Genomic DNA, 12284 nt, shown 5'->3' with positions numbered 1-12284 from the left:
ATTTACCTATCACTGGGCGCTCGTTGGAGACGAATGTTCGCATAATTGGGGAATCGTTGGGGTCATATATTGCGATGGATGTAGGGCCAAACAGTGACCTTGATCGAGCTATTCGAATTCGTGTATTGCATGATGTTAGGATGCCCCTTAAAACGACGGTGTCAATTAAAATGAAAGGAGGGCGAGTTGTCAAGTTCGATGTTAAGTATGAACGGTTACCACTGTACTGCTACGGGTGCGGAAAGATAGGACATGGGGAGAAGGTCTGCGATGACGGGCCATACGAAGACGGGGAATTGTGCTTTGGAGAATGGCTTAGGGCATCTCCCATGAAAGTTATTAAAACACCAACTGAGGGTCTAGGGCGTGCTCGACGTGACCTGAACACGATCTTTGACACGAAGAAAGGTCGAGCTGATGATGTAGATATTGCGAAGATGATTGATAAGTTACAAGCGATTGCTCTTGACTTGAAAACGAAGAAATCAGTGTCACCTCTGGGCACGGGAACGGATACGCGAACAGAGGTAGCCATGGGGGGAATAGGAGTTGAGCAGGTGGAGAGGGAAGGGGAAAAGGATGGGAATGTCTATGAGGGTGCTAGCGGGAGGAAAGGGCAGTGAGACAGGGAGGAGGAAAGGGGCCTGATGACGGTTAGGACAGAGGAAAGGGGGGTGATAGGCTGTGAGGAGAGGGGTGGGGATGTGGTGAATGAGCTGGGGGAGCAAGTTGTGGCACCGGGCTTGGCTCCTGGGGTGTTGACGGTGGCAAAGGGTCCACTGACATGGACGAGGCTGGCAAGGGAGGTGATTGAGAGGAGTCGTGATGGGTCGAGCTGTGAGGTTGGAAAAAGGAGCCGTGGCAATGATGATGGGAAGGAGGGCAGCAAGAAACTTAAACATACGACAGACGGGGACGTCTTAATATCTGAGGCGGAGGTTGAGGACGCTCAACCCCGCTGGGCCCAATGAATCTCCTAAGTCTCAATTGTCGGGGATTGGGCAACCCCGACACTGTAAATAATTTACGTGCTTTGGTGCGTAAGGAAGCCCCGGCCATGCTCTTTTTATGTGAAACCAAATTGTGTGGTCGTGAAATGCAGAAAGTGCGAGAGAAGCTGGAGGGATATTTCGGTGTTGAGGTTGATTGCATGGGGAGAGCTGGCGGTCTAGCTTTTATGTGGAAGAAGGAGCTTGATTGTACTCTTATGACGGCATCGGTTCATCACATCGACCTGATGGTGAAAGAGGGAGGAAGGGAATGGCGTGTTACGGGTTTCTACGGGTGGCCGGTGGTCTCGGATAGGCATTTATCTTGGGAGTTACTACGACTCCTTAGTGGGCAATCAGATTTGCCGTGGCTTTGTATGGGAGACTTTAATGAGGTCCTTTTTTCGACTGAGATGAAAGGGAGAAGTAGACCGCAGTGGCAAATGAACAATTTCCGAACAGCTGTAGATTATTGTGGCCTGACAGACATTGGGTGGGAGGGGTACCAGTTCACTTGGGATAATGGGCAAGCTGGAGAAGCTAACAGACAGAGTATGATTGATAGAGCTATGTGCACTAGCTCGTGGTTGGACATGTTCCCGTTTGCTAAACTCATCCATTTAACTCGGGAATGGTCGGATCACGCGCCGATCAAGCTGCTCCTGGATAGGCGGGTCACGAAGATGGAAATGAAACGTGGCTTTAAATTTGAACAAATGTGGATTGGTGAGGAGGGGTGCGAGGAGGCGATCAGACGAGGGGTTAGTAAGGGGCGTGGCGAATTGGGAATGGCGCTTGATGAGTGTGCTAGGGAGTTACAGGCATGGAAGAAATCGAGTATTCGAAAGATTGGATACATGGTGGAGCGAAAATGTAAACAGCTGGAGCGGCTAACTGATGGGAGTAGGACCGAGGAAAACGTTAGAAAACGGAAGAAACTGGTTTCTGAAATTGCTAATCTCCGACGACAAGAAGAGCAATATTGGAGGCAACGTTCTAGGGCTTTGTGGCTTCAGGATGGTGACCGTAATACCAAGTTTTTCCATACTAGAGCGGGAGAGCGAAAAAGAAAGAACTACATTGGTATGCTAATTGATGATAATGGGGTTGAGAGGATGGGTCAGGAGGCGATTGCGGGGGTCGCTTCAAACTATTTTCAGGACCTCTTTGCTTCGTCACAGCCACGGGACTTCGATGATGTGCTTATGGGTTTGGAGGGGAGAGTCTTGAACAGAATGAACGAGCACTTACGGCTCGAGTACCGAGAAGAGGAAATTGTGGAGGCCTTGAACCAGATGCATCCGCTTAAAGCGCCTGGGCCAGACGGTATGAATGCTCTTTTCTTCCAATATTTTTGGCATATTATAGGGCCGGAGGTTATAGTGACGGTCTTGGGCATTTTACGAGGGGAGCTGGACCCGAATGAGTTTAATAAAACTAATATTGTGTTGATACCGAAGAAGAAAGCGCCGGATAAAATCAGAGATTTCAGACCGATAAGCCTTTGTAATGTGGTGTATAAACTGGTTTCTAAGGTCCTTGCAAATAGGCTGAAGTTGTTCCTCGGAGAGATTGTGTCTGAAAACCAGAGTGCCTTTACTCCGGGCCGTTTGATTACTGATAATGTACTTATTGCTTTCGAAATGTTTCATCACATGAAGTGCTCGAGCAACACGGAGGGTGGTATGGCTATTAAGTTGGATATGGCTAAAGCATATGATAGGGTGGAGTGGGTTTTTCTGAAGCGAGTCCTAGAGGTGATGGGTTTTGATAGGGGTTGGGTCTCGCGTGTTATGGTTTGTGTTTCGTCTGTTTCATTTTCAATCCTTATTAATGGTGCCCCGACGGACTGTTTTCGACCCCAAAGAGGCTTTCGCCAGGGAGACCCTTTATCTCCGTATTTATTTATACTTTGTGCTGAGGCGCTATCCAACCTTATTCGAAGAGCTGTGGAACGGGGGGGCTCTTAATGGGTTACGTGTTTCGAACAATGCGCCAGCCATCTCTCATTTATTTTTAGCGGATGACAGCATCTTTTTTGTGAGAGCAAACGAGCAGGAAGCAGATGTGGTGAATAATATTTTGCGACGGTATGAAGCAGCTTCAGGTCAATTAGTAAGCTTGGACAAAACCACAGTTTCGTTTAGCAAGGGGGTCCGGAGGGGTGTGCGGGAGCGTGTAGCTGCGAGATTTGGGGTGAGGGAGGTGGATGTCCAGGAGAGATACTTGGGCTTACCGACGGTTGTGGGGCACTCTAAAAAAGTTCTCATGGACATTCTACGGGATAAGCTGAGTAAGAGGTTACAAGGTTGGCGGGGGAAATTATTGTCTAGGGCTGGTAGGGAGGTTCTTATAAAGGCTGTGGCCAATTCACTTCCTACCTATGTGATGAGTGTTTTCAAAATCCCGGCGAACTTTTATAATGTTCTCAAATCGATGGTGGCGCGGTTTTGGTGGGGACATGAGGAGGTCAAGAGAGGTATATCCTGGGTTTCGTGGAAGCGTTTATGTCGACCCAAGAGCGATGGTGGGATTGGCTTCCGAGATTTTGAGCTTTTTAATAATGCACTTCTCGGTAAACAGGCTTGGCGCCTTGTGACGGCACCTGAGTGTTTATGGGCTCGGGTCATGAAGGCTCGTTACTTCAGAACGAGTGATTTCATGTCTGCGGAGGTGGGATATAGACCGAGCTACACGTGGAGAAGCATCCTTGGTGCCCGTGCGGTGTTGGAGCGAGGCTTGAGACGGAGGATAGGTGATGGTCGAAGTACTAGGGTGTGGGGGCAGGCGTGGGTTGAAGGGAATGAGAGGGGTATGGTGATTTCGCCGTGTGGTCCAGGGAACGAGGTTATGACCGTGGCTGACCTTCTAAAGCCGCAAGGGAGGGGATGGAATAAGGAGCTGGTGGAGCGTATGTTCTTGCCTTTTGGAGCGACCCGTATCCTAAACATTCGAACTAGCCCGAACCTACCGAATGATGACTGGTACTGGAGTCTTCACAGAGATGGGGAGTATACTGTCAAATCGGCATATGCTTGCCTGGTGGGGGATTTAGATGACACGGGGGGTCCGTCGAACTGGGAGAAGGAAAGATGGTTATGGAATCGGCTTTGGAAAACTCGTGTTTGGCCTCACATCAAGCTTTTCTTCTGGCAGCTGTGTAGCGGAGCTTTGGCAACCTTGGACAACATTGCAGCTCGAGTAAGAGGTGAGTCTTCTTCTTGTTATTTCTGTACTTCTTCTTCCGAATCATCCTTACATTTATTTAGAGATTGCAATGTAGCAAAATGGGTGTGGAGCTCTCTCAATTTGGAGGGGGCCGAGGAGGGGAAAATGGTTGAGGGGGTGGATGCGGTTCGTGACTGGGTGGAGGGAATTTGGCGAGCTGGAGATGCGCGGGATATGGAGAAGTATATGGTAGGATGTTGGGCAATATGGGAACGTAGGAACAAGGTTGCTTTTGACGGGGCTATGATAGAACCGGATGGAATTGTGAGCCGTGTCAGGGACATTCTGTCGGAGTTGGAAACCGGGGGGGAGGGGAGACAAGGCTGTCAGAGGAATAGGAAAGGGAGGACGGAAGAGAGAGGGAATGACGGGTGGAAGGCAGCAATGAATGGTTTTGTCAAGATTAATGTGGATGCGGGAATTAAGGAAGGAGAAGGGGTTAGCTCGGGAGTGGTTTGTCGAGATGATAGAGGGGGGTGTTATGGGGCATGACGGTAGCACGGAACGCGGAGTGGGATCCTCGTTTTGCTGAAGCGGCTGCAGTCTATGATGGTTTGCTGGAAGCACAGCTACGTGGTCATCGAGATGTCGTGGTGGAGAGTGACTGCATTCAGGTGATTGAGGCGCTGCAAGCACATCGTAATGGGAGGAGTTTGTTTTTATTACTCATTGAAGATATTTTATTGCTTTCCAATAGTTTTAATTCTGTAATTTGGTCGCATACGGGTCGTATTAACAACTCGGTAGCTCATGCATTAGCTCATATTTTTCCTAGGGTAGTTGGTAAAACGGTATGGTCGATTGTGTTACCTCCTGTTGCGAACTCTGCGGCGGCGTATGATTTATCTTTAATATAGTAATACCCTTCGGGGTGTTTTCCTCAAAAAAAAAAAATTAAATTGAGTGTAAAAATAAATTTTAATAATCAATGTATATATATAAAAGAGGCTTTTTTCAGGCAATTCTAGAGACTCCAACTTTTTCATAACATTGGAAAAAAAAATTAAAGTATGAACTTGATAAGATAGAAATTTAAAAAGAAAAAACATTAAAATATATAGTTGATAAGATACAAAATTTGTGTATGTAGCAAACTCTAACCTAATTACTACAGAGTAGAATTTAACATCATTTAGTAATGTATTTATATATGTATTCATCCTCTTTATAAGATAACCCAAAAAAATTCTTTCCTCCTTCCTTTTTCATATGCCGTGATTTTTTTTTAATTCACATGTTCAATAGCCATGTTTTTAATAATTGTACGATTTAGTTTATTAAATATCTCTACTTTATTATTTTGATTGCAGGTACCTAACTCTTTCGTATTTACTCTTATAAACAAAGGCTCCAATACGGGTATTAGAGAGAGACAAAACTATTTTACGATGTAAGACCATCAAACTTTTGTTTTTGTATTATATTATTGTCAACTCTGTATTTCATATTTATACTTTCAAGGATTTGTTTTCCATGTAAATTAACGTTATAATATGGTTTGTAAATATAAATATTGTTTTTGTTTTTGTTTATTTTTGTATGCAGGAACTTCTGGACAATTTTTATTCAAGGTGATTACAATATGATGTGAAAATATTGTTGTTGGTTTTTTAGATGGTATATAATAGGACTTCTAATGCATTACAAATTCTACCAATGAATCAATGATTACAAAAGAGATATGACATGCGTAATTCTTATCATCTGTTTTAGATCTATGAATATTAACAAGATATAACATATGGTTTATTAACTTCCGATATCCCGTTTAAATGCACTTGAATTTGATATTTATTCATACCAACACTTGAAACCTTCCTCAATCAGACGATTGATTAGTGTGTAGGATTTTCAACTCAGATTAGTGTGTCAGCAACCTTGACGATTACTGTTGATTTGAGGAGTGTCCTGCTGGTCTTGAAGCTTTCACATGGAATTGCAGTAGAACTTGATTGAATGGAACTGTAGATAAGCATTACGTTGTACGGAGTATAATTTTACAATAGGTCTTGGTATAGACGGGTGGGGCGAACAGACGCAGGAAAGCACTCTAATAAAATGGGTAGGGGACAAGGTGGGGTAAGACCCTCCATGTGCTTCCCACTGATGGAAATGGATATTTTATGAGGAAAAGTGGTATCCGTCTATACGTATAGACGGATAGTGTCCGTCTATAATGAGAATTTGTGATAATTTTAAGAGAATAGAGAACACGCAGTTACAGATACAAGAAAGAAATTTTTATGTTCTTAGGTAGTGCAGATTCGCATTATATACGTAGCATCTAATGTTAGAATTTTTCTATGCTTCTCATTATAACAAAAGGTACCCGAGGAGTTTATAAGAAACCGAGTCTTGGTTCGATGAATATATCACAGAAAATAAATAGACCCTACTTTACTTGACAAGAACCTGACAAACTGTTTTAAGATACGACTACATAAAAAGTGAACATAAGGAAGTTTTCAATTTTTTTAAAATACTAAAAAAAATATTGAAATGTTTAGTTAATCGTGAAATCTTATTTTATTATGATTCGTAAATATAATATAATTTGGTTGTTGGTAGACAACTTTTCTTTTTCTCTTGCACTGATATTTTTACATAAAGACATGAAGTACTAAAATTCTATATCCTAATTCAATGAAACCTATCAAAACACAATGACATATATAGATTCCTCTTTTATATGAATGAAAATATGAGATAATAAGAGTCCCACTATAATACGAAATTTATTCTTTGTTACATAGATCTTTATAAAATGAAAGCATACAAAAAACGTGTTGAAAGTCAATTAAATGGAAAAAGACTTTACTACAAAAAAACTGGTCAAATACCGTCCGCTATAAATGGTCGGAAATAGAAATAATCGGTCGTTAAAAAGGATTACCTACCGATTTATAAGCTTTAGTGACCGAAAATTTCGGCCGGTGAATATGGTCGGTAAATAGAAATTGCCGTCGAAAGTAGTCGGTAAATTACCTACCAAAAGCGTGGTCGGTAATTAGAAATACAGTCGGTGGATAATAAGGTTAACTGGTCAATTTAAAAAGGAAATTCAGTCGGTAAATAGATACTCGGTCGCTAATTAGTGACCGAAAATCGGTTGGTAAATTGTCAATCGGTCGCTAATTAGTGACCACAAATCGGTGGGTAAATTGTCAATCAGTCACTAATTAGTGGCCCACAAATCGATGGGTAATTACTTTGGCCGATCGGTAAATTTTTTTAATCGGTAGGTGATGATTTGGCATCAATATTTTACAAGAACTCTGCGGTTGTAACTATAATGCGATCGGTAATTACAATTTTGGTCGTTATTTTGTGGTTCACATTTGCAATATATTTTCGCCTATTCTCATTCCCTTTTCCTATAATTGTTCCTGCAAAGTTTACTTCACACAAATAAACATTTTCTATAACTTCAAATACACACACTTTTGGTCCAACAAACAAATGCCTTGCCATTCAACAAAGACCAAATTAAATTGTCTCAAATACATAATAACACATTCAAAATTAAGCTAAGTCTTCTACACAACAACTAATACCAAGTCTAAACAACAACATTATGTCTCAAGTACATACATTACCTACCTTAAGTTAAACAAAGACTAAAGTTAATTGACTCGAAAACCTACACCAACTCCCCCAATCCCACTTCCGCCGGAATTATCATCGTTAGGATTATGGGGTGTGTCAAAAACATTATTATTGAATTGGTATTGGGCTTGAGATTGAAACAATTGAGTCAAGGCTTCAATTTTGAGGCTCATATCTTTTTTGTTTTTCATGATCTTTTCTTCTCTTATACGAGCATCTTCTTCTCTTTGACATGCTTCCTCCCGAAACTTCCTAATTAGTATTTGCCAATTACCATGTAATCATGTATATACACTATAAGTCATTTATCTTTACAATTTTAAGTTTTTTCTTGCATCCGCCATTTTGGAAATTCCTAATACGATGAATTTCTTATGCTTTCTTGACTCAATTAAATAGAAAAAGACTTTAGTATTTACCTATTACCATGTATAGACTATAAGTCATTCATTTATACAATTTTAAGTTTTTTCTTAAATCCGCCATTTTGAAAATTCCTAATACGATGAATTTCCTATGCTTTCTTGACAACCAGTCAATTAATTTAGCTTAATAATAAGATAGATATTATTTTAAAACCGTGCAACGCACGGGAATGAAATCTAGTGTGTAATAATAAGAGGTAGAAGAGGTAAAATTTGACATTTTTACCATGAATGAAATTGATGGTTGAACTAAAATTTTTTAATGAAAAAGATATTTATTATAATTAAGATTGTCAACTTAACATAAATAACACATGATTTTTTTTTATCCATATAAAATATTTCAGTGAAGTGTATAAATATTATTGTAATTTTTGTTAAAACATATGAATAGCAAATATAAAGGAAAAATGTAAAAAGTATACTCTAATAATTTAATAATATGAGTAAAATTTATGTATAATCTATAAAATGGGCTAGTTAAAAAAGCATAGGTAGTGGAAGACCAATTAGTAGTCTATTACTCTCTCCGTCCCGATCAATTGTTGTCCTTTGTTTTTGGCACAAAGATCAAGGAAAAAGGAGATGACCAATAACTAAATGATAAGTGGAACAAATTGGATGAGTATGATCAAATTACTCATCATGTTTATTCTTAAAATAGAAAGGACGACAAATGACTGAGACATCCAAAAATGGAAAAGGACAACAAATGACCGGTACAGAGGAAGTATTTATTTATAGTTTAGGATTTAAAAAAGAACCCAATAAATGTGAGTAAATATTGTTTAGGCGGAAAAAAATAAGAGAATCTTTTATTCTCTTAATAGAAAGGGGGATTTGTAAAATTTGCAGATTTGTGTTGAATATTGAAGGGTTTCACATGTTTAGATAATGAAAAATATTATTTTCTTATAGGAATTATACTTATTGATAATTGATATGATATGATATTAATATTGATATGATAATGATATAATAAATGTAATTGAGTACCAAATCTTACGTTATTTTATTAATTTTATTGGAGTCAAATTTATTTATTATGGCCCAATAAATTATTATAGCCCAATAATTAGATGTGGCCCATATTCGAGTTTGTAACATTGGCGGGAAAACTACTAAGAGTTTTTATTCTCTTAGTATTAAGGGAGATTAAGGGAGATGTGAGCATTTACTTTTGATTAGGGGTTTAATATTTTTTAGTCTTAGTTTTTTTTTTTCCGGGTAAATGGTGATTGACCTCATAACTTACATAATATGTGAAATCAAACCCCTTTATCAAAATCTCACGAAAAATTCAATTTATCATATCACAAAAGTAAAAATGGTTATGTTTTTATAAAAAATACAAAATAAAAAATTACAAAAATTATCAAAATAAAAAATAGCATAAATTAAATACAAAAATTTAAAAATATTTTAGGAAAATCAAAAATTTATTATTTTTATATAAAATACAGATTTTTTAACTTTTTTTTACAAATTTTGTAAAAAAAATTATTGCAAAATATTTTGTTAGGTAGTTGTGCTAAAATCAGAAGTCGAAATAAAATATTCTCATGACAAAAAAGGTAAACAAATATAATTAAAGAGTAAAAAAAATTCAAATTTTTCTACTTTTCAACATTTCAAAAAAGTTTACACATAAAATTGTTAATTGTTTTTTTTTTTCAAAAAACCATACCAAATTATATACATATGTAAAAAAATGGTTTTAATACGTAACTAGTTTTGCAGCCCGTGAAAATCACGGGATTGTTAATAATTTATTGTTTTAATCGGCTTAAAGATTATTGAATATGAATGTTTTTCTTAACCAATAAATATTTAAGCGTTAGTTTAATTTTGCTTTATTGATTAAATGAATTAGAGTTTTTACACCTCTAATTATAGATGGGGTTTTAGGGCCGCCGCATGACAACTTCATAGTGAAAATAGTTGCATATTTGACCAAAACAAGTTGCTCAAGGTAACATTTTTAAATTTTTTAAATTATTGTGTAGGTGTTGCAGGTTCGTTCTGAATTTTCAGTACCTAACAATGGATATACTTTTATATTATAACAATTTTAGGGGTTGTTTGGTTGACACTTGAAAAATACAGGAATTGAAAAATCCCATGAATTGCAAAAACATGGGTTGTTTGGTTGCCATATTTTTTGGAAAATGGAGGAATTATAAGTTCCCAGGAACTTTCAATGCCTACATGATGTAGGAATTGACTTACCTACTCCCCCCCTTGGTCATTGGAAGTTCCCATGGAATTTAATTCTTACATGAGCAACCAAACACTTTTGCCAAATTCACCTGAATTCGATGCATGAACTTAGTTTCCATGAAATTGTAGTTCCTAGGAAAATTAAGTGCCTTGATCAACCAAACGACTCCTTATATTCCTTCAATTTCAATGGATTATATATTTTTTAAAATTCTTCGTCATATTTTAAAAATATGTAGAATGCCCTATAACACCAAATAAGTAAAAAATCAAATATTTGTGCCACAAATTATTTTCGCGTACGATTAGATTTATGGAAAACAGTAAGAGAGTAAAGTAAAAGAGTATAACTTTAGAATTTTGAACAGTTATTGGTAAAAATGAGCAAACTTAGTTATGCATCTTATGAATGACACACGTAAAAAAATATTTAGCTCTATACAATATGTTACGTAAGCAATTCCACTTTGTTCAACCAAAGATATAAATAAATAAACATTCTTATACATTGTAAATTATCAGTTACAACTCAAAAATATCTTCTTAATAAACTATATTGACAAAAATGTCTAAGCTTATTGACTTACTCGCATAATCTTTAACACACTTTGAGTTATTTGATTTGTGACTAATTGACGTCTTAACCAAAAATTAAGGAAAAAAAGGTGTTACATGCAACATTATTGCAGCAAAGATAATCTGGCTAGAATTCGCAAACTTTTGACAACAAATCTTCCAAGAATTGGCGGATGTAATGTCTTATGTCGCTTCATTGAGATTTATGCTACCATAAGTAATTCTACATACTACATAGTATAAAAGGAGTACCTGCCAAAAAACAAAAAGTCAATCAAACTATAATTATAAATTGTAAAGTGAAACAATTAATTTAATTCTCTAGACTGATCTACAATTAAATACGAATATAAAATATATTGTAGCTACATAAAGTTATTATAAAGTCAAATTCAAAATATTATTCAATTAGGATTTTATGTGAACCAAAACAATCTTGAATTGAGTGTGGAAGCTTAAAGATGAAAAATCTACAAAATAAAATCTCAAACGTGTTTAAGGTAGAGAAGTCAAAACTTTGTGGTAATGCAATAAATGATAATTGTAGACAAAATATGGAATGTGTATAGGTAGTATAAATGAGGAGGGGAAACAAAAAAAAAATCAATTAAGAAAGGAGTTAGATGTTAAATTAGTAGAGTGAATTAATTATTAATTATTAATAGCTATAATAATGAGAGGAAACTAAAAAGTTTATTGAAATGCACATTCTTTTGTACAATATAGATTTAATTTTATTTTCTTTAATTATATGCATGTGACACATTACAATTTAAGATGACTTTTAATAGGAGACGTGACTTAGTAAAATACTTAATTTTACCTTTTTATAATATTGTATAGGTTTTCCGTGAAAATCACGTGACTTTTCTAGCTCGTCGTTAATAATTATTTACTCACGTAAGATTTTTTTACTATTTTTTATATTGCCTTAACTTACATCATTCTTTATTGTTTATTTGTTATTACATCATGTTTATATTATTCTTATTTGTCATCTATAGCCGAATGATATTGTATTTACTCGACATCTAAATGATATTTTTTCTAGTTTACAACTTTATTAAAATGATGATATCATGAAAATACTAAGTAACATCAACCATAGTTATATTTTCTATGTTTGAAAATAATAATTATACTGAGAAATTAAACTATTTTCACTCATTTTCGCTTAAACGTTGTAACATTTAATCAAATAAAAACAATTTAAATGAGATGGATGTAATAGGTCGAGATA

At 36.8% G+C, this 12284-nt stretch overlaps 1 protein-coding gene and 1 long non-coding RNA gene across 2 annotated transcripts; both read left to right on the top strand.

Moving 5' to 3' along the window:
- Positions 1 to 647: 647 nt before the first annotated feature.
- Positions 648 to 4709, top strand: LOC141655277 (uncharacterized). Its single transcript, XM_074462364.1, has 3 exons — positions 648 to 938; positions 1103 to 2785; positions 3048 to 4709. Exons 1-3 carry the CDS (start codon positions 648 to 650, stop codon positions 4707 to 4709), a joined length of 3636 nt encoding a protein of 1211 aa, XP_074318465.1.
- A 643-nt stretch (positions 4710 to 5352) lies between these two features.
- On the top strand, positions 5353 to 5970 carry LOC141656084 (uncharacterized). The gene is made up of 2 exons (XR_012548330.1): positions 5353 to 5607; positions 5763 to 5970. It is a non-coding gene; the product is annotated as an uncharacterized LOC141656084 (long non-coding RNA).
- Positions 5971 to 12284: the final 6314 nt, after the last annotated feature.

The sequence above is a fragment of the Silene latifolia genome, chromosome 5 (assembly GCF_048544455.1).
Source record: "Silene latifolia isolate original U9 population chromosome 5, ASM4854445v1, whole genome shotgun sequence".
In the NCBI taxonomy this organism is placed as follows: domain Eukaryota; kingdom Viridiplantae; phylum Streptophyta; class Magnoliopsida; order Caryophyllales; family Caryophyllaceae; genus Silene; species Silene latifolia.
The sequence above is the reverse complement of the archived record's forward strand: the minus strand, read 5'-3'. Positions and strand labels throughout refer to the sequence as shown.

Coding starts and splice junctions, on each gene's coding strand:
- LOC141655277 (XM_074462364.1), top strand. CDS start 648: ATGACGGTTAGGACAGAGGAAAGGGGGGTGATAGGCTGTGAGGAGAGG. Junction 939..1,102: donor TCTTAATATCTGAGGCGGAG/GTTGAGGACGCT, acceptor CGTGAAATGCAG/AAAGTGCGAGAGAAGCTGGA. Junction 2,786..3,047: donor GTTGGGTCTCGCGTGTTATG/GTTTGTGTTTCG, acceptor GCAAACGAGCAG/GAAGCAGATGTGGTGAATAA.